General features: G+C 33.6%; 1 protein-coding gene across 2 annotated transcripts in view; it reads left to right on the top strand.

The window, feature by feature from the left end:
• SGCZ (sarcoglycan zeta) overlaps positions 1 to 23862 on the top strand; it is a 406404-nt gene that overhangs the window by 229233 nt on the left and 153309 nt on the right. For both annotated transcript variants that reach the window (XM_008491837.2, XM_030449929.1), the window contains exon 2: positions 3008 to 3202. In XM_008491837.2, coding sequence (XP_008490059.1) covers positions 3008 to 3202 — 195 coding nt within the window. The remainder of the gene's footprint in view (positions 1 to 3007; positions 3203 to 23862) is intronic.

The raw sequence follows: 23862 nt of genomic DNA, 5'->3' as shown, positions 1-23862 counted from the left end.
GGCCAGATTAATAACCCCAAAATAAAAACAAAATCACAATAACATTTTTATATTTATAGAAAATGTCACATTCGTTGGGCCTGTTTATTACTTATATCTGTGCAATTTTTAGACAGCTGAGGCCTTAATTCTTGTGAGTGGTTGGGAATAGTTGACATGAGATGAACTGGATATGATCAGCTTGCCTGAGGTCCAAAGTCAGCTGGTGGTGCATAGTTTTATATGGAACAGTTTCAGAGTTAAAATGTATATTTTGGGTTTTTTTGATTGGAAAAATATTCCACAATTTTAAGAAAAAAAAAAAAATTGCTTGTAGATTGTAGTGGATCAACCTTGGCAAGCCACCAGAATCCCACCAAACTTGTGTATCACTCCCCCTTCCCAATTGGATAGGGCTCATGAGAAAAGCCTCGTGGGTCAAGTTAAGGACAAGATCACTCAGCACTTACCATGACACGCAGAACAGTTTTGGCTTGGGGAAATTAAATTAATATATTGTAAATTAATAACAGAACAGGATAACTAGAAATAAGAATAAAACTAAAAACACGTTTCCCCCCCCTCTCCTTTCTCCCTGGGTTTAATGTCACTTCTGGCTTCTATACTTCCTCCTCAATAAGTGCAAGGGGTCAGGGATCAGGAGTTGTGGTCCATTCCTCACATTTTCTCATCTGCTACTTCCTCCTCATGCTCCTTCACAAACTTCTCTAACATAAGTCCTTGCAGTGGCTGCGATTCTTCACAGATTGCTTTAGCATGGTATCTTTCCATGGGTCGAATTCTTTCAGGAATGGACTACTCCAGGTCATGCCAGATAACCTGCTCCTCCCCTCTGGGCTTCTCTCCAAGGGGTCACAGATTCTGTCAAAATTCTACCTGCTCCACAGACTGCAGAGTGGATAACTATTCCACCATTCACCTCCATGTGCTGCAGGGGAACTATTGGCATCACCAAGCCTCGCTTGGTTGAACAGTAAGAGGGAACTGAAGGATGCCTTGCTGTGGTGATGGAATAAAATGTCATTGCACTTAATGCTGCAAAAGCTGTATCTCATGGGTATACTTTCATTGCTTTAGAGACAGTGGCAATTCTGGCACTCTCAAACTCTGGAATTAGACTTTTCAACAGGTTTTAATTGTAATATATTTATTTTTTAATGTAGTATATAGACTAAGATCGTAAGACAATGGAAGTGGTGTAAAAAATCCAAATTACTGTAAATCTCACAATGTAACCATGCATTGTGCTTTTATTACAATAGCTGGCAGAGTAAATGTGTAGAAGCTCATTATAAGGAGGCATATGGTCAACCTTTTCATCTGTTCATTTTCTGAATTCACAAGGAAATGAGACAGAGTTAGGGTGAATACTGGCAGCATACAGTAAAGAGGTGTTCTGTGGTCTTGCAGTGGGGTTAATTCTGCACTGGGAGGACAGAGAAATGTTGTTGAGGGAAACTTGGTTTGTAAAGACTCACTGGATAAATAATTTGCTAAAGGTTACATTCAATTGAAGTAATGGTCAAAGAGAAGCCATTCTGATTGAAGAGAATAAAAATTACAAAATGCCTGTTTACTACCTTATTTAAAAAGGTGCTTTGTATATTGTTTCTGTTCTGACTTATTTCAGTGATTTTTGTATTGTACCTGTAATATGGATGTGTCTTCTATTACTTGTGGGTGTAATTATTCACAATGAGTTAATTTATGCCATTTTTATCTCATTCACTAACAATCATTGTAAAACCTCAAGAGTTTTGATTTGTATAAATATCTATCAACACAGATGTGTAAACATTTTTTATCTTTACATTTTAAAAATCTTAAGAACTCAGCATTTTTTTTTATCCTTTGAATGGATTTAATGTGGGTTTTACTTGTAAGTGAATCAGCTGAGCCATTGTGGTGCATTTCTTACTTTCTTTTCAGTAATGAAAAGCAGTTTTTCAGTGCAAGCCTGATAATTCTGTCTGGTTTATAAGTTTGTTGGAGTTTTGTTTGTTTGTTTCTTTATTTATTCGGAGTATTTTTTTGTTCTGTGTTTTGGGATTTTTTCCTCCTCCTAAGCACAAAGCTGTAAGACTGGTCTTTTCAATGAGCCTGTTTCAGGAAAAACTTACATAATGTAACAAAGAGATTGCTTCAATTTCATTCTGAAGTCATGGAGAAAAATTAAACATTTTTTACATCTTGAAGTTTTTTTAACAGATATTTATAATCACAATTAGCAGTCACATTGGCTTTAGACTGGAAGGTATTAAAGTTTTCCTATTAAATGGTATAAACTTTTTGTTCCAAGGAAGAACTAATGATAACTTCTTTAAGCAGTTTGCTAACAGGATTATCTAAAATCTGTGTGCTTGTATGCTGAAAGAATTTAAACCAGTTCAGGAAAACAATGGCTGATGATAGTGTCCATATGTGCTAAAGGCAAAATTTAAAACTTTGCAAGGTTTTCTTATTGGTTTGGGTTTTTTTTTGATAAACTATACTTTATACAAGGGCATGCTTTTGTGTAGAGTATAAGTGTAGATTTTTCTTCTCTTTTTATGAAGTAGTATATTGACTTTAGCTACAAGGTAGTAAGGAAAAAATTGCCTTTGTATTAGCCAAAACCAGTACAAAAAAAGTTACATGACTTTTTTCTCCAAAACCAATTTTTCCTGAATGACCTTATAAAACACGATAAAACAGTTTTCAGCAGTTTACTGTAAGACAAATGCGTGGATTACATTAATTTTTTTTACATTTTCTTTCTGTAAACTTAAAATTCAAATCCAATTTGAAAAATCAAACCGAAGGTGTACTTTGAATTAACAAAAATCACCCAATTTTTACTGAACGCCTAGTAAAAATAACACTGATGTGGTTTGTGCTGAATGAATGTGTCCCTTCTGTTCCCATAGAAACTAATTGTCTATACATTCTCAGATAATCCTTGTGTAGCAAAATCTTTGAAAAGCAGAGCTCTCATTTGCTTACTTATGCTTACATCTTTCTTTTACAGATGACACGAGAGCAGTATATATTAGCAACACAACAGAACAGCCTTCCAAGGACTGAACATCCTCAGTTTTACCCAGTAGGGATATATGGATGGCGAAAGAGGTGCTTATACTTCTTTGTCCTTCTGCTGTTGGTTACCATGATTGTTAATTTAGCAATGACAATATGGATTTTGAAGGTTATGAATTTCACAGTGGTAAGTATCACAGTGGCTTTATGTACCCTGTTTCTTGAAGTAGTGAACTTGTAGTTTTAATTCTCTTTCCTTCACCATGTTATATACAAATCTTGTAATTTTGGATTGAAATTGTATCTTCTTTGAGTGTCACTTCACATATTTATACTTTTTTGTACATATTCTACAGTAGGTGGGCCTTTGCCCTATACAGATACTTTTGGCTAATGATATCTGCTGAAAATATTTCTGGATCTTAGATTTATTTTTTTTTTCCTTTTCCCAACCAAAACCATCATGGTGACAACCCCAAGCATCTTTTGATTACTTGTAACCACTGATAGTGATCAGCAACCTTTTGCTGTGTGTGTTCTGTATGGTATCTGTCTTAGGAGGAAATTAGGTTAGTTGCACTGACCTAAGGTGATTTTTGTGCTTTATATTGTACGGGTGGAATTCTGGCTGGAATATTTAGTATCAGCAAAGTATTACTAAATCTATATTTCAGATGTACATCTGAAAGAATATCCACATTCAGTGAAAACTATTATCTGACCAGCTGTTTCCTAAGCTTTGTTCTGATAAACATAGTAGCAATGCTCGGGAGTTGGCAGTGGGGTAGTGTCATTTACTTTATCAAAATAAAAGACAGAACACTTCACAGTTTATAATTGCAGTGTTTCTGCTGGAATAAGTGTGGTCTGTCTATGGATTTTGATCTTCATAAGGCATATTTTGATGTATCTGGTAATAAATTTGTGATTTGTAGGGTCATAGCACGTTTCTGCTCTCCATTAGTTTATTAGAAATGAAAAAAGCCAACAGAACGAGCGTTAAACTCATATCTAAAATTTTTTTGCATCTGTACATGTTCTGTAATTCATTGTTATTTTAGATGGTCACCTGGTTAGATATATTACACAAACATACAAACATATTGCTATTTCTGAGTTGCCACTACTGGATTGATATGTTAGTCATATTTTGCAGCTGTGCGACTTTAATATTCTTGTAATGTAGAACTTAGAATCTGGGGGTGGTGGTGATGTTTGGGATTCTTTTGGGGTTTTAATTTGGGTTATTTTGGTGGGGGAAGTTGATTGTTTTCAGTTTGGTTTGGGTTTTGTGTGGGTTTTTTGGGTTTTTTGTTTTTTGGTTGTTTTTTTTTTTTTGGATAATGTGCTTGCAAAACAGGGCATCCAGATTTGTTTTTACCATTCCTTTAAGAAGGATGTTTAGGTATATGTGTTGACTTCAGTAAAGTGGTCTGCTGTTATACTGGAGAAAAATTAAGCATGGGAATGTAGTTAGGTTTAGAAGGTGTTTTAAAAGGCACAGATTTTTTTCTCTGTGCAGAAGATTGCATTCCAGTGAAATATTTGCAACTACTGCTTCCATACCTGGGCAATGTTTGACCTTCCCTGTGAAAATCTACTATAGTACTAGCCAGTTTAAAAGTCTTACAATTTGACCATACATGCTTTTTAAAATAAATCAAAAAAAGAGATTTTGAAATATTTTTCTTCCCTGCAAGCCAAAGCTTTGTTGGTAAGTTAAAAGTTTATGGTGAATCACTAAATCAGAGCAGGAATCTACTCCAGGAAACAACTGGACTGGTTTAGCCATTCTGTTTACTGCTTAAGGAACTTTGTTTAGGAGCTTAAGATTTGAATGACTCTCAAATAACTATGCAAACACTGGATTAATAATTTCACAAAATTAGTGCTTGTAATGTTATATACTTCACTTATAAACTCATATATATTATACATTAATATACATATGTCATATACATTATTAAGTAATTTGGAAAATAAAAGTAGAACATAACATTGCTCTTTCATAAAAGAAAAGCCAAGAAAACAAAATATTGCATATGCTTGGGAATTCGTTTTGGAATGTAATATACCCGTTAACTGCCTCAGAAAGGGAAATTCCAATTTAACATTTTGAACAGTATGAAAAAACTGCTGTTTTCAAAGGATTTTGTACTTAAAAAGAATAATAGAAGCATTTTATTTAATGATTGTATTTCTACAAGGACATTCTTACTCAAACTTATATGTAGTATATCCCTATTGACCTAATTATTAAACATTATTCTTTTTATAGCAAAAGATTTTATGCTCATTGCTTAATGAAATGTATTGCTTCAGAATGAATTTTGCTTTGTCTTCCAGCTTTTATATAAATGTATGGAATGATCTGTAATTAAACTGTTGCAGAAAACAAAATCTGTGGACATAAAACTGATTTATGATCTGAAATCAAATCTCTTAAAGTGCACATATTTCTGGAGAGACTGTTGAAAAATAGAGTAACTAAATAGCATTACAATAGTTTATTTAATACTATAAAGCTGCATGTAATAGCTGTAGGGATATCATATAAAGTTGAAAGAATTAAAAAAGTCTTTCAGCATTTGCTGTTGGTTTTATAAGCACTAGTACTTAAGATCATGATCAAAATAATTTTGTTAAATATATGCTGAGGAATACCAGTTTTTTTTTCCAGATTCATGGGATATTAGTCTTTGATTTGGAATAGTCAGTATTCACATTAGAGTCTCTGAATGGTTTTGAAAATTGATTGCTAGAAGATTGTCTTATAAATCTTTACACTTATGTCCAGACATGCACATTTGAGTACCAGTGGGAAATTCATATCAAGTCTGTGGGAGTCACATTTTTAGTGACAGACATCTGAGAGTAAAATAATTTAGTTTTTGAACTTAAACTTCATGTCTTTAAAGAATGCAGCAGCTTTGAAACATATGTATGTTTCTCCCATACATGTGTATATATGCATAGATAGATATAAACTAAGAATCTGTATTTGTGTGTCTGCACAGTGATAGGAAATCATAAGTGCAGTTAGAAGAAACGTTTGGAAAAGGAAAATACTTAAGGTAAACTGTTTTAAAGAGGTTTTGGACAAAGGAGGAATATAGCCATGACAAAATAATTGTTTAAATTGAACTCCTTTGACAGTATTTTAAATTATTTGCTGTTTTAGCAGAACCCAGTGTCAAGCTTGTTAGAAAACAATAGCAATTTTACCACTTCAAGAGGTCGTGAAGAGCCAGAGTATGGGTTTGTCCTTGCTGCCCGACAGTTGCAACACTGTTAAGTGGTATTAGATATTCACTTTCTTTTTTTTAACTGTACAACTGCAGCCACTGACCTACTGGCATAATGAAAGCCTTTCTAAGTTCAATTTATAGATTGTCCAATTAGAATTTTTTTCCTTAATATACTGACCTTGCATGTAAAAGTTGTATTTTCAATCTGAGCTAATTATCCCCTGCTCTTGTGCATAGAATAGGGTCTCCCATACTGTCTTTCATTTTATAGTAAGACAGGCAACTGAAGTGAATGTAAGGCATGGATCTTGAGCAGCTCATCAAAGAAGTAATTAAAAAAGAAATATGGATCATTTTCAATTATGTGAAAACACAGGACAGGAAGGTCTCCTCTTATTAGACTTATGTAGTATATATTGGAAGGGTAGAGAAACTTTTGGGTTTACAATCTCTTCCGGTGTATGATGTAAGAAAGAAACTTGAAAGGTAACTACAAGTTAAAAATAATTTGATGTAATAAAACTAAAGTTAATTAGTACCTGTAGCAGAAAGAATGTTAGAGGGAGGAATCAGAGATATAGTAATCATTTTTTGAAAGATATTCTCTCGGTAGTAGCTGTATTTTAATGTCTAGTTGAGCTATGTTACCTCGCTGCTCTATCATCTAGTTACATCTTTCATACATGTGAAAACATGAAAGAAATTCAGGTCCCTAAACATTTCCACTAATAGATGCATGAAGATGTAACACATCTTACTGTCCTTGGTTTACTGGATATAGGCTATATGATGAGCAGGCTATACTAGAGGAATATCTGACCTTGAACAAAATGCTTTGCAAATAATTTAGCCCTGAAATAAATGCCAGACTAAATTAGTAACCGAAATAAAACTTTCTGTTGTTTTATGTGTATCGAATGGATGAATTCTGTCTTGACTGGTAAGGGTAAAATAATTTAACATCCTCTACATCCCATAATGGAACCGTCAAAATCTCTGAATCACATACTTGAATTTCGTATTTCATCTATTACATTAAATACCCTATGAAAAGTAAACAAATGCTGCTTTAGAGAATTAACTCAACTTTCCTCATGTCTCTTAAGCCTGGTTTCAAAGGATGCATGCAAAGCACCTTATAAAAATCAATCCACAAACTAAAATCTGTAGCTTTTGTCAATATAAAAATAATTAACATAGGGGACTTAAATTTTATGGAACATTTAGAATTTCCTTTCTTTGTGTTAACCATCACCCTCAGACTCTCCCATGGAAACCTCTTGTCTTTCACTTTCCCTCAGGATGTAATTATTCTCACTCATTCTAGTTTATATCTAATGAAGCTCAAAACTGGTAGTTTCTTTTTTCTGCCTATACAATTATTATGCTAATTATTCAAGAGGGATGGGATGCTCAAGTCATAACTTGGTGACATAACCACAGGATAAAGCATGGATATGTTGTGCATTTATAGCATCCTGGCTGATTCACTTATGTAATATAGATAAATTTTAAAGGTTACCAATGAATGATTTTTTTTTACTGTGCCTGCATTCTTGTTGTCATGTACTTTATGGTCCATAGGATAGGTAATTACCTTACTTTTCCTTTAAAGATTTACTCACTTGAACATTATTCTGTGGTACAGTGTTTATCTTGAGTAGTCTTTAAGTTATTTTAATATCAATAGAGCCATAATTGTATACATTTTATTCTTCATATAGCTGTTAAAGAATGAAGTATATTGATAGTCTGTCAGTCTGATTGCTTACTCTGTAAAAGAGATTTACCTTGTTTTTTTTGTCCCTGTAGAAATTTTCTGCAGGTATTTCAAGTTAGTTTTAAAAAGGCATTTAAAATATTCCTGTTGCTGCTGTGAAGTGACATAGGTCAATCAACATAGAAAGCTAAGTCCTCTCCTGGTGCATATCAGTTCATTTATACATTTTCTAACATGTACACGACTGGCATATATACTAGCAACATATTTTGGATACTGCATTTTTCCATTGCTTATTGTATTACATTGAAATTTGGAGTTTACTGAGACTGAAAAAAACATAATGGTAGGAAAAATGAAAATGTTGAGCCCCTTTTAGTTCTTAATATTGTTTTTGGTTTGGCCCAAAGGAAGATGACTCAGCCACATATTGCAGGAAGTATCACACATAATTCTGTTACTGGTTTGGGATGGTTATCTGGTTTTGTGGCTCTCTATATTTTGCTTTCCCATCAGAAACAGGTGTATGAAAAGACTTATTTTGTTACTGCTCTAAGAACAAAGTCACCAAATTCAGGTCTGTTCCCTTGCTGTAGTTATTTGCAGTGTTTGAGTCAGTTTTTACTGCTGTCATGGCATGATGCTTTCAGTACTGGTACATGTTAAACTCCTCTTGGCAGAAGTACCAGGGGAATTACTTTTAAGATCAGGAATGGGACAACTTACCGTCTTGGTAGAGACTATTTCTCAAGGGAACTTGAACTTCAGTGTATCTTCAAACACAAGCAGAACATAAACAACAGTTTGAATTTCCGGGCTAGAATTCACAGCCTTCATGTTCTCAGTTGAATTTACTCCAGTTGCTGACTGTCTAGCTCCAACTTATTGTTGGTTGAACAACAAGTAGTTTGCAAAATGGTTGAATGTCTGTGGGAAGACACACATGCCAATGAAGGATGATTTCTTCTCTGACAGCATATTTAATAATGCAGATGTATGCAGCCATTAAGTCCTCTCTGCATCTTTAGAGGTTGTCCCTGTAGTTCTTTAAGAGCTTGACTTTAAGAATTAGAATCTTTCTGATCTGCAAAAATCTAAATCTGAATGTTAATATTTTATTAATATTACTTACACAGACCAGTAAACACAAATATGTTTTCCTGGATTTTGGTTGCTGTGCAAGAATGAGGAAATTTCTGTGATGGAATAAACACACACTTCTGATCTCAATACCCAATACAGAAAAAGAGCTTATAATTTCTTAAAAAGTACAATTTCTTCTTTAAAGGTATAATTTGATATTTAAAGTTTTAGTGATACAGTACTAAAGCAGATGTGTTCAATGACATACTGCAAACTATCTTGGCGTAATGTAGAATAAGCAAGTAATTTCCTTGCAGAACTATACTGTAATACTTGTTATCCATTTCTCAATAAGTGTGACAGTGATATGAGCTCTCAGGTGTCTAACATTCTTTGACCAGCCAGATCTCTTTATGTGATGTTCAAAACAATGTTTTTTCTGTTATCAGTTGAGTTGGTTCTGCTGATATATGTGATGAAGCTAGTATTTGCCCATGGCAGTTAACACAGTCTCAAGCAGAATTAAGAAAAAGCTCTTTTCCATTTCCTAGCTACTTTTTTGTTTATACATTTCCAATATATACCAAATAAACATTTGAAATTTATGAAGTTGTGTAACAGCTGTACTTATCTCCACTCAGAAATAATTTGTTTTTTTGGCAAATAGACATCTTTCTTTTTACAAATGCAGCATTTAGTTATTAGGTTTTGAATTATCTTGACCTAATAATGGCTGTTGTTGGATATTAATAAATATGTTCTGTTGCATCTGCAGATTTAAGTTATTTCAGTAGCAATCACTTATTGTCAGTAATTTATTTTAAAATGTAAATTATCTCATTTTCAAAACTTGTTCTCTCAACTAGATAGAAAATTAATTCTATCCATCCCTTAATATGTTAGTTTTCAAGAACCTGATGTCCCATTTTGGGATGAATAAAAGAAAGCATTTGTTTCATTTTTGCTTGTTTTTTGTAGTGAGCAAGATCCAGTCCAGAGCAGGCAATATCATTTATTATTAATGATTAAGAGACTTAGTCAAGATATCAGCAAGGTTCAAATTCATGCAGTCTGCAGTATAGACCATGTCACAGGTAAGTGTGCTATTCATAGGCACTTACTTATTAGTTCCTCTGATCACTCATGTTTCTTTTTCAATAGATACATGACCTCTGTGTTACTGTCTTTTAGTCTCAAACATTACACATTATCCTTATAACAAATTTTATTGAAAATTCCTATGAAATAGTTGTGCATTCCTCGAGAATATTTTCTGCTCCAATTTATAATTCCTTTGAAAAGATGTTTAGAAAATTGTGAGGCAGGAAAATGAGTGTTACAGAAAATGCATATGCATATGCATACACACACACACACACAGAGTCTTATTTATGAAACTGACTGTGTTCTCATCTCCTTTTTATGTCACTCTGGAAAACAGAAACTTAAGCATCTTGAAGGAACCCTTCAGCTCATGCATGATTCAGAGACTTGTTCGTAGCATGTCAGCAGAAGAATCTTGCTACAAGTTAATTTTACTTCTACTCTTTTGTCCCATTTGTTAACCGTTCTGTAAAAGCACAACTTTATGTATTTGAAGGGTAATTTGTAAAATTTTTGTCCCCTTGTATTTGAAGTGCAGTGGCTACTCTACTTTGTGACATCCCCTTTACTTTCCTTTGTGCACATCATAGAGTTGCTCTGCTAGGTACCACAAAGAACTCATTTTCAGTATTTCTAATAACATTCTTCTAACTCACTTTTAATCTCATTTTTTATGTGTACTTCTGTAGTGTACGCCTGCTTTTCTAGCATTATGGGAGAAAAAATAATTCAATAATAATTCAACCTTAGTCTGTCAGTGCAAGTATGGTGTACCTTTACTTGACTGTACAGAAATTCATGCACACAATCCTAATTGGCATGTGTAAATATGTTTTATCTTCCCCCCCTCTCCAAATGAAAGGGACAAAATAAAAAAACACCTATTTGTTGAACATACATATGACAACAGTTTGCACAGCCAAGCCACTGTTACACATCATTGACTAGCTATTTCAGAGTCAAAGGCATCTCATGAAAAAACATCTTTCTGTAAAAGGTAGGAAGGTATTGTTTGAAGCAGTGATATTTCACAGATTTTTTTAAGCAAAGAGGAATTGCCTTCATTTGATGTGCATGTTACATCACTGATTCTGGGTGACTGAGTGCAGTTTTAAAATATTTTATTTTATTCCTGACATACATGAGTGTACTTGGTGTTTATTGTTACAAATTATATCTGACTAAGAAAAATTTGAAAAAATAATTAGTTATTTTTGTATTTTTGTGGTCATGAAGATTTAGTGGCCAAAATAATAGTAGAGTTTGCTGTAGGAAAAGGGAGAGTACTTTTTTGAATTTTTCTTAACCTTTTAAAAATGTGATTTCATTGTCTTTAGGAAAAAACTGTCTACCTGTACAATAGCTTAAGGTATTTCAACCTGACTTGGCATTTATGGCTTTGGAAAAAGGTACCATAGGATCCAATGAATGCTTAGCAAAAACTCTACCAGTGCTTAGTTACAGAAAAGCATTGAGAACATGGAGGTATTTGCCCATACTAGGTCACTGCTTACTCATTTGTCTCATTGCTTCAGATTTTTTCATAAAGTGACAGGACTGATTCAGAATCCACTTAAGGGGCACAGGTTCATAAATATTACCTTTATTCCATGTCAGCAGTTCAGTGTGCCACAAGTAACTTGTCCCATGTTTCCAAGAAGGTATGAATGGCATCTCTTCTACCATTCACTGCAGTGATTATGGTGTGCATTGAACTATGACTTGAGCATCTGCTTGTAAGAGTTTTAACATTCAAAAAGAACTCTGAGTATGGTTATAGAAAGTATAGAGAAGGCAGCAACAACCTCTGTTCATGTGCTAAGTTAGATGACACTGAATATGTATATTTATTTCTAATTTGTGGACATTTGCCTTCATTAAATAGCGTATTTCAGCTGAGTGATCAGTGTTTACAAGACAACTTATTCTTAATTTTTCACTGAGTAAATAGGCTGTATTAACTATCTCTAATTTTTTTGTCAAATATTTGCTTTCAAGAAAATGGAGTTATCTTAATTTCCATTATTGGCTTTTAGCTGTGTTCCCTTGGCATGACAGTGTTTGTGGAAAGTGAGATTTTTAAGAGATTATACAAAGATAACTGAATTCTTAAAGGTTTATCCAGGAAGCCATTTCAGACAGGTTAGTCCAGTTGCATAGCCTGAGTAGCAGGCTGGGGGGAAAAAAAATAAAAAATTATCAGTTTAAGTTAATAATACTTTAATAATAAACAGAAAGTCATTACATGAAAAGTAAATAAAGCATGTTTGTTTCAAATAGCACAAAAAGTGGGCCAAGCAGTAATGTTTTGTAATTTTATTTAGCAGTAATTAGAAAGATATCAATACACTTGAACAAACTTCAGTTAATTAAAGACAGCAGCTATCTGTGTGAACAGCTAAATGAACCATGTTTTCTTCCTTCTCGTCTATTATTGGAATGATTTATGTTGGTATAGAGTACATAAAAAATTACAGTCAGTGCTTGGAATCCTACTTTTATTTGTACAAATCTTCCATCTTGAAAACAATACAAGTCTACATATGGGAGCAGAAAACACTGCTTTCATTCTAGCCTAATTTAGACCTTTTATATCTAGAAATTCTAATTAAAAAAATTAAAGATAAGATAGAATATATAAGGATATGTATCTTCCATGGCTGAATATTTCCTTCTTTCCCTATAAATCAGGATATTAGATACATGGTTGGAATCCCAGATAGGATTAAATGATGAAATCAAAAGTTTAAAGCAAAAGTAATACAGCAGCAAGAACCTTTTTAATCAAAATTGTGAATAAGATATTTGTGTAGCCTGCAGAAGATGAGGAGAAAAAAAATTGAGACCTTTACCCAAAAGATGCAACTCTGATGGGATATCTTGCTTATGTCTGACAGTCATACTTTAATATATTGCTGAATATAATCCAGGAAAAAAGTAAAGAAATCCAATAAAATCAGAATATAAATGGTATTGCCAGAGACAATGTAGAAATAAGGGAGCCACTACAAAGTAGAAGTCAACACTATTACACTGTACTAAAGTCCTTGATTGTGATAGAAATTTGTCTACTTTTTTCTTGAAGCATCTGGACCAATTGAGCTTGTCTAATGATTTGTTATTGCAGGCAGCATGGTGCATACCTTTTCTCTAATATTAATGCCTATCATGCCAATTTGGTTGAGCATCAGCCCTCGGAAACTCAATGCCAATTTTTTTGTTGTGATTTTTTTTTTCCACTTAAGTAATTCAGTTAAGTGAACCAAATTTCTTCAGAAAATATTCTCTACAGAGAGGATGATCAGGTATTGGAATGGGCTACCCAGGAAGGTGGTGGATTCTCCATCCCTGGACGTTTTTAAAAAGAGACTGGATGTGATCTAGTAACCACAGTGGTAGTGGATTAAGATTGGACTTGAGAGGTCCTTCCCAACCCAGATGATTCTGTGATTCTGTGAAATTGTGTAGAGCCTTCTGTAAGATGTTGAGAGTTTTGAGTCTGTTGCATCTTCCCCCCAGAAAGAGAAAAAAATAATCAGATACATATTCTAAGATCTCTAATAAGATTTAAGTGCACAGAATAGTTTTTAGTTATAAACCTTTCTTTCCTCTGAATAGGAAATAGGAAATCTCCCATGAATAAAAAATATACTTGGGGTATGCTGAGTAGCAGTGTTGTAGTGTAGCACAGCAGAACAAAACTAAACTGAGATACCTTGTCAAACCAAATAGTAGATTTTGATCACTAAATTAATGCTCTCTGTTATAAAAATATGTTGTAGTTTACTAAATTTTTGCCAAGTGATATTTGCCTTCATAAAATTTTACAAACAAATGAAGATAAATTCTAAGGAGATGGTAAAAAGAACAATTCAAGTTATTGGAATAACAGTATATGGATCTGTTTAGAGTATTTTCTTAGTGAGAATTTTGAAGAGATTTTTTACTTCACATTTACAAATGCAATTATATTATATTGGTTGTGTAACTTCTGGAAAATACTTCAAAATCTGTACTATCTTGACTAGAAACATCAGTGAGCTGCTGTGGGTTGACCTTGGCTGGGTAGCAGCTGCCCACAACCAAGCTCTGTCATTCCCTTCTTTAATGGCAGTTTTCATTCAGCTATCAACCAAAGGAAATGAAAAGTACAACAGGTTAACAGAATAACATCTTCTAAAATTACCTAGAACTTAAAAAACCCCCTCAATATAAGAGCCAAAACCAGCTTCCCAATCTAAAATTAATATAAAGTGAAAGCAGAAAGGACTTTCATATTTTCAGTGTCTTTTTTTTTCATGACAAAAATGACACAAGTCAGCTAAACTTGTTGAGTCTTCAGCTAATGACTTAATAATAATAATTTTTTCCCCTTTTTTCTTCTTTTATAAGTATTAACCAGTCTCCTGTTTTTTTGCTAATCCATGGTCCATACAACCCATTGCCATGCTATGTTAATTTAATGTAATTATATGGTAGTAATGAGTATGAGGTCATAAACTTCAAGAAATAAAATACTTTATCCACTCAATTTTTTTTTGTGAGTGGAACTATTCATACAACTACTGAACCTGTTGTAAACATTTGAGTTCCTACAGGCTACAAAATTAAAGTAAAAGGATGTGCAGGAAAGGTGTGTTGGAAAGGGAAGAATAAATGGAAGAGAGAAGAAAGGACTTACCTAATGTGGTAGAAATTACCCATAAAACCCTATTTTTGTTTCATATAAAAAAAGTTTCTTAGCTAATTGATGGAATAGTTTCTAATGGCCATTACGTTTTAGGCCACTAAAATTAAAATGGTGACAGCCTTAGCAGATGTTTTCTACTGCAAGGCAATATTCTATTCTTAGACAAGTTTTATGAAAACAAAGGCTTGATTTTTAGCACTCTTTGCAGATGCCTAACTGTGAGTATTTGTGATTTATTACTTTAAATAGAAGTTACTGGAAAACCCATGTGAATATTTAAAAAATAGATAATGAAATCAACATGCATGTATGCTACTAGAATTTTACAACAGGAGGAATATATGACCCAATGGATCAATTAAAGTACCTGTGTTTTTTGGCACCTTGTATATCTCTCTCAATATTAGAGGGAATAAATGCAAAATGGGTTGATGACAATGTAGTGATGGAATATATTTTGATCTGGGGAGGTCTGTTTAATTCTTATGCATCTTATGTCTTTGTGTTCTCTTTCACACTATTTGAGTAGAAAGGAAATATCCTTTGCTGAGGAAGAATAAATACTTCTGTTTAATAAGAATGTTGATTTTTAAATGATTGAGTGCTTAACTTGAATATTGCTCAAAGGCAACCTTTGATGGCTTTCAAAAAGTGCTTGATTCTTGATTTTGTTTGATGAATTTTGTCATCCTCTTTAGTCATACACTGTTTTTAAATAAATAAACATTCCAATTAAAAAAGCTTTCCTGATAGTAATCAACTTAATTATGGAAACAAGTTTATTTAATATATTGTTTTGGAGAAGGAAAAGGAAATGAGAGTCCAGGAAAAAAACAAGTTGGACAAAATGAGTAATAGGAAAGGAAATAAAAAGATAAAAACAAGACATCAGAAGCAGGACAAATCAAATAAATTCACTCCTTATTTATTCAGAGCATCTAATGTAGGACTTGCCATGTATATTGTCACAGAGAGGTGCTCCAAAATACACCTTAAACTGGGTTCTTGAGAAGGTTCTGGCATTTTATTGACAGAAAACTATATTGAATGTTCTTTATTATCTTTCATTGGAAAAAGGCACATATTCAGCTTTCTCTGAAAGTCTCTACTAGAGGAAATGCAAGTTTATTCTTATCAGTTATGTTTACCTTTTGTGTCACCGTAAAATAAATTCTAGCATATTTACCAGTACCAGTAATATATTATTTATGTGGGTGTGAGTTTTCACAACTACAGTTGCCTGCATGTATGTGAGCAGAAAAGCAAGAAGTATGTGGCACATTCATTTTTATATGATTAATAGGTTTAAATGTATCTGGAAATATTCAAGTATGCTAAAAGTGCTTGAAATATCTAGAAGCTCTAATTAGTTGTTCTTTTATTACTTTGCCTAATTAATGAAGGACTATAAATTTTATATTAATTTAGAAATGCCTTTGGCCTTTAACCATTATGGTCGTTCATGGTGTGCTGGTAACATAAAATAAACACAATTGCTGGATGCCTGAATGATTTTAGAAATACTTATTACTTATGATAAAACCCTTTCTAAACTCTGTAATGAAACCATAAAAATTTCAGTTTGAAGAGAGAAAGGTCTTTAGTAAAAAGTGGTTTCAGGCTGATAGCAAAGACAGAACAAAAAGGAAGAAAATGCAGTCTGATTCTAGGAAAATAAGATAATTTCTAGGGATGTATTTTTGCAAAGTCAGGCACTGATGATGAACAATATGATACATCTGATCTTATGCTGCTTATGCAAGCTGACCCCTGGCATTCTGTGTGAGGTCAAACAGTTGCTGAAATTTCAGTCAGCAGGAAGAGTGGATATGCAGGTTTATGGCTGAAATCACATGTGTATCTTACCTTACAGCAAGTGCCTGATGATCATGGCCTTAAAATAAAATCTAAAACTCAGTAGAGAACACCAGAAATTCTATTTGTGGTATAATTCTACTTCTTTTAAAGATCCATTTCATGATCTGTAGTAATTTAGTCCCCTCCTATTTGGTTATTCCAAGTAGTAATTATTATTGCAAGTTACTCTTACCATTCAGAATTATTTTCAAGAAAATAACTTATGAACATTTTAGAAAAGGATATACAGAAATAAATTGCTAGAGTTAGCTAGAATTGCATTTATCATCTTAAGCACTATAAATTTATTCAGTTAATTACATAGGGGAAAAATGAATCATCCAAATAAAGATACAATGTTCATTTAAAAACTAAACAATTGTTCTCACTAACCCACTAGATTACATACTGATTTTTAACATTTAAATAGTTACTTAATCAAACTCACTGTGTTTCAGAATCTAACAGATAACAACAAATAGTGGATGTTTTGGCAAGAATCTAGACCAGAGCAAGTTTATATTAAGTCTCCAGTTCTCTTCAACATGAACAGATTCAAGGTCTGGAGATTTTGAGCATTAGGTGATAATAACAGGCAGTAGATGGAGGTGAGATGACAAAAATAATTCTTTTGTCATCCCATAGTGGAACAGAAGGCAGACAAAATTGTCTCTAATCCTTTACTTCACAAAATTTAACTTTCTTGGGACCTGTAATATCAAGAAAAATAGCACAGAAAAAGCAAAAATTACATGCCTAGAAAAGTGGTGTAATTTTTGTACTGGCAGACCAATAATGGCAAGAGAATAAACCATTTCTCAGTGGTCCTCGATCTTGTGCTCTCCTCCCCTCAAATAATACGACGAGTCATTTGTAAATAGGAAGCAAATAGTAAAAACAGCCCTAATAAAAATACAACCTAGAAAACCATATAAAATTGCTTAAGATATAATTAAAACAGAAGTAAATACAACAATTTTCATGAACAGTTATTGACAAAAAGAAACAAATATAACAAACATCTAGTGCTTGATATTTTATAGAAAATACCATTATGTATTATTTTAAAAGCATCTTTTAGAAGAGTGAATATTGTAGGAAAAAACTATGTATGATGGTAAATAAAATTCAGAAAGGCATTTGCAGTGTTGCAGAATGACTTATTTAATCCTAGGCTTTTCTTCAAATTTTTATTTATTCATACAGTGCTCTATGGCACTCAGAGACCTACAGAATTACACTCTAAAGCAGTACATAGAGGAAACAGATAGAGCTGTCTACAAAATTCTGTTGCTAATATTGTGATCTTCCAGTTAAGCTCATTAACTAAATTGAAAGACTTCTTGGTTTCTCAATCCAGTTATTAATAGCAGCAACCTAGGATGGAAGACAGGAGCCAGAAAGCTGGCCAACAGGGGAATGGAAACCTGAGAAGTGAAGATGGTAGTAGATGAAGTCAGGCCAGTGATGGCCACTTTCAGTTTTTTGGCTTTTTTGCTAATTTTTTTGTTTGGTTGGTTGGTTGTTTTTTTATTTTATTGATGTGATTTTCTTTATAAAAAGAGTAAAACAACATTAATGCTGTGGGTAATGTTTTCTTCAGACTTTCTGAGCTAATTATAGGTTAAGCAAGCAAGGAAAGGGTGTCAAATTGTAAAAATCTTTAGACTTATAAAGTGATTGAAATATCCTATGTCTTTCTAGATACGATATGTGCTCATGCCATTTTTGCAGTACTGGTTCCTATAAAACAGAAGTACTGATCATGTATCCCCATATTATAGGGAGCATATTTCTGTGTACATAATTGTGGGGCTGGTTGGCCAGTAAGTTCCTAAAGAACGAGTGAAAAAAGACAGAAGAGTGATTAGTGTGTAGATGGTTTCAGATTCATGTCAATAATAACTAAAAGGGATTAGGAGAAAATGCAGGTGAATGAACACAGTAGAACGTGGAATATTCCAACTCTAGGTATAATTTCAGATATATAAGTGTGTAACAAATATGTACAGACAGCTGCTCAGATTCTGTGATAGAATTTTTCTTGTTTCTTTGAGACATAATGTGTTGAACATATATTTCGGCTGAGTCAATAAACATGTCTGCTGACTGTATGTTTTTTCAATATAAGTGAAGTATGCTAAACAATCAAGATGAAAAGATTATGCAACAGATTAATGCACTCCAAATAGGTGTGGTGCAGATTATCTGACCACTTTTCCTGAAACAAGCTATAGGAATGACTGACATGAGAGTAACAAAAATATTTGTTCTGGACTGGGAAAACTTGGATTTAGGAAGTAACTTAGGTTTTGCAAGGGATTCAGGCAGCCTTTTTCTTAAGAAGACTAAGAGGCTTGGATGGGGTGACAAACATTAATTATTAAGCATGTTTACACTCATATATTTGTAAATTCAAAAAGCTAATCAGGTAATAAAAAGGATACACACAGGACAACAATTCTGTTTTTTTTTAAATAAAGTTCAAGGCTGTAAATATAATGGAACGAAAAAAAAATTCTGACTCCTGTTTAATATTAATTTTTTACCACTGATGATTTTATGCCTGCTGATTTAATTTATAATAATTTTTTTAAAGTGTGATGTATTATTATTTCAGATGTACATTGAGTAGATGCTGGAAGGGCTAAAATTATTTTCTCTCCTTAGCTGCTATATTTTACACTTTCTATTGAAATACATGTTTTTTCAAGTAAAGATTGCCATGGCATTGCTCTGGTACCTAATTGTGTGTAAATTGAAATTTTATTGCAAATGTGAGGAAAATGACTCACATATAAGGCCTATGTATTCATAACAGTGTACTTGGGGATCATTTTAAATGTTGGGAACCCTTTTGCCACTCTAGATTAATCTTGGTGTTTTATATTTTGGGTGCTGCATATGATTCTCAGGTATTGTTGGTGGCCTTTCATCTTGTGAAGGTGACACATATCTTGCAAGTCCTGTATCATGTATCAGTGATTATGTCCAGATTTGTGTCATTTTACAGCTTGATAAATGCCTACCCTCAGCACTATGGGGTTTTTAATGTTTTCAGTTTTATGAGTCTTTAATAGAAGTGATTTCAAGATCTTTTCTGTACATTTTTATATTTCACTAAAAATGAAGGAATTAGGTAATTCCGTCCTCAATGTTGAGGCACTTGGAAATGGAAGAAGTCTCCATATAGTAGGATCTCTTATGTCATAGGAGCTGGCAGGCCTTAGTTGATGGCTTAAGATTTATCTGATATATACACCTGTTATATTACCACTATCTAAATGACAAATTCATTTATTTCTTTTGTAAAATTGAACAGAAGAGCAGAACACTGAGAATTCATACATTCATACAGTCTCATAGCTTTGGAATAATTTAGGTTGGAAGGGACCTTGGAGTGTTACTTGGTCAGACCGCAGTCCAATCTGGGCCAAGTTTTAGAGACTTTTGCAGTCTGTCTGATGTCTGTTGAATTCCTCAGGGCTGATGCATTGCTGCAGCCCTTTGGGAGGCAGCAGGTCTTTCTTTGAATCTGACTAATCCTTTTAGCCTGGGATACACCCACAGAACATGACCTGGTTGGTCCCTTCTGCCCTTTATAGACTCTTTTTCCATGTGAGAAGGTAATTGCTGCCTTCAAGGAAACATTGAAATTACCACTAAATAATTACAGCCTGGTGTTTTTCTAACCCTGTTTTGTTGGACTTGTCCCTAGGACACAGCTGGAAAAACTGACTCTAAATATACAGACAGATTCCTACTTTGAAAAAGCAAGGTCTGCACAGAAGTTTGACAGAATTCTCAATGATCTTGATAGGAACAGTATGCCTTCTCAAGGAAGGACTACAGACTTTCTCCTTGAGAAGTTTCTAACAGTTTAGAAGAGTTTTTTATTAAGGGAATAAGTTTGACACTTTTGTCTATGTGTGTGTGTGTGACAGTGAAAAAAATCCTTTCTAGTAGTGGGAAAATTGATGCATATTAGGAATGTTGCACAGGCTATTTTTCTTATTTTTTTGTCAAATAGTTGTCTCTGAGATTTGAGGACACTGAAAATCAGGTGATTTTAGACACTCTGTTCTCATCGTGCCCTTTAACACTATGTTCAAATAATTTCCCCCTCACTAGAGGAGCACAATCATATTATTATAAAGCAAAACTGTTCTGTTCTTACTTCAAATCACTCAGTGTTTGCTGTTTAAATACTCCGCTTTCTTTATATTGAAGTGAAATGACAGATACTTTTCTGTCTCAATCTGAATTTTATTTTCTAGCTATGGATTAGAACATGTCTTGTCCTTAAACTGTCAGCTGGCTAAAGATAAATTGCAGAATATTTGTTAATTTTCCTAATGGAAGAAAGGAAATTTTTCAGTAGGGAAAATACATTTTTCCATTGTTGTATAATTAATGCCATTCTTAGACATGCACTAGAGAATGTAAAATACATTGCTTACTTATCAGAGGGAAGGTATGTTTATCAAATCAGATCAGATAGTCTGTGCTTCAAAATAAATTAATATCAATGATAATGAATAGAAAATCTCAGTGAACAGTGGGAAAACATTTGACCTAATTTCTGCTCCCTAATTATAAAGGGAAACTTTCAAAATATCTTCAGCAAATGAATCTTAGAACTAGAACTAGCAACACCATAAGATATAGCAAGAGGGAACTTGGTGAAAATGCTGAGCTTCTGACACATTATAATTTTCTTCACACCTCTCTCTCAGATCACCCTTGATTTTTCATCGGTAATAACTACCTTTCTCTCTTTTGCTGTTCCTCTAAAGCTAATGACTTATTCCCTTGCTATATCTTTTCTGCTTCACAGGTGCTAACCATACTTGTCTCTCACATTATGTAACTGATTAACATAATTAAGTTAAAGTCAAAGCAATTGTACTCAATTTCTGTTTGCTTCTATTTCAGTGTGAGTTCACTGATTTTGTACCAGCCGGTCTAATAAGTGATACGGCTTTTTCCTATACCTTTGTCTTCTTCTTTCCAGATAGTTAGTTCTGGTATTTTTCATGCATCATGAGGGAAAGATGGTTAGAAAATAATCTGTGCTTGTGTCTGTGTAAAAGTTCATTGATCCTGCTGTATTCTCAGAATGTAAACACAAAGGAGTGCTGCCAGGTAAGAGATTTGATTTTCATACTAGCTTATGAAATTGCTGTCCAAACTTTGTAGTCATTACAGTTGAATGTCTGTATCACTGGATGAGTGAAACAACCTCTCTTTTTTTTTTTTTTTTTTAAAAAAAAAGGCACCCTAAGCACCCTAGCCAGTGATAGTTTTCCAGAGGAGCATGGCTGGCAGAAGTGAACTGTGGTGCAGATGAACAGCCAGATGGGCTGCCTGTACTGCTTTGAACCTGGTTCTTGCTGAACTGCAAACAACCTGTTCCCTGAGGTTTACTTACAGTAAGAGCTAGAAGAAACAGAGTAGTACAAAGCAGTATAATTTTTCTAAGAATAGAGTTATGCTCTTTATTTGGATTTCACGTTGTTGGTCGGAGGTGCAGAAGTTTCCCTCTGTCAATACTCTGTGATACTAAATGCAAAATGTTCCAGCACATTAAAAAATTCTGTTTAATTCTCAGCCTTATTATGAATTAAGATTGATTTTATATTTTTCTAGTTTTTATGTATTGTTTTTTACTCTATTCTGTAACTTGATGTGCTCTTTTTTGACTCCTTGTGGGCAAGACTGTCCAACTTTATTTACCAGACATTAAGTTTAAAGTGAGGAATCTCAAAGATTATAAAATTACGGTGAAAGAATGGAAAGTTGAGACTGTCAGAAGACCTGAAAAGCATGTAGAAGATGTCTGCAAGGACAAAAGAATGTGGGAATAAAGATCTATTACATAGTCATATTAAATGAGAGACAAAGGGGACAAAATTCAAAGGAGGTAATAACAGTTTGAATGTGTTTGATTGTGCATTCCAGTAGTTGAGAAGAATTTTTTCTAAATTAGAAGACTGATATATATATATATAGACTGATATATATATTACACCTGATATATATATATATATATTCTAGTAATCATAGCGAGGTATCCTGTGAATTAGGATTTCAATTGGAAATTTTGCTGTTACCTGAATAGTGACAAATAATGCATCGTAATTAGTGCAATGCTCTTCTTGGGATTACGTCAATGGAACATATAATTAAATTTCACATTTTGATTTGTAAGAATATTTATTTTTCCTTTAATTTCTACCACGGGCATGCTCTGCATAGTGAATATTCAGCTTTGAAATTATCTCTGAAGGAACTTGGAACAGCAGCTGCTGCTGCTGCAGGTTTCATGTTGTGAGACCACATCTTGACCCAGTGTTAAGTCACACAGCAACCATTGTCCAGGTGTCTCCTAGCTGTCATGCTTTCCTCTTCCACTCTCTCCCATGTGATTTTGTAGAGTCTGACAGAAACCTCGGCAGGTGTTTGTGGTTTTTTGTGCTCCCTTGATTCAAATAACAACACAGAACTGCAGATAGATGACAGGGTTTGTCCGTGGTCATTACACACCTGCATGCAAACCTCAGATTTATTCATAACCTCTGAGCTTTACAAAACCATTTTGGCAACGGGGAATAGCCAGTTCATGGCTCCTGTAAGGTAGCTGGTATTTAAGTTATATCATCTGCAAGTTAATAAGAGTAAAGTGCACATCTGAAGGACTGAATTTAGCACCATGTATTTCATGAGGCATCTTGTCTTCAATACAATGTGTTAAGTGGTTCTCATTTACAGGAGACCCCACTAGAGCCTGACACAGGAACCAGTCCACAACTCAATTATGAACTGAGGAATCCTTGCCAAAAAAGTGATAACTTCACTATATACAAATAAGGGAAAATCAAATGAACCAGCTAACTACCTCACTTCTGTGTATGAGAAGACCTTAATATAATAGTTTTTATTATCTGCTTTAGGAATGAAGTAGTATAGATTTAAATAAATCTTGCGATGATGGCATACATTTGGAACAAGATAGGACTAGATAGGTCTTCTGCAATATATTAAAAGATATTTTGAAAAATACTAATGTATCATTAGACCTACTTGCTACTGTCATATGAGAAGATAATTGCAAATTTTGAAAATTACCAATAATGGAGCGTATG

This window comes from Calypte anna, chromosome 4A (genome assembly GCF_003957555.1).
Source record: "Calypte anna isolate BGI_N300 chromosome 4A, bCalAnn1_v1.p, whole genome shotgun sequence".
NCBI classification, from domain to species: domain Eukaryota; kingdom Metazoa; phylum Chordata; class Aves; order Apodiformes; family Trochilidae; genus Calypte; species Calypte anna.
Note: the sequence above shows the minus strand (reverse complement) of the source record. Positions and strands in the feature narration are given on the sequence as shown.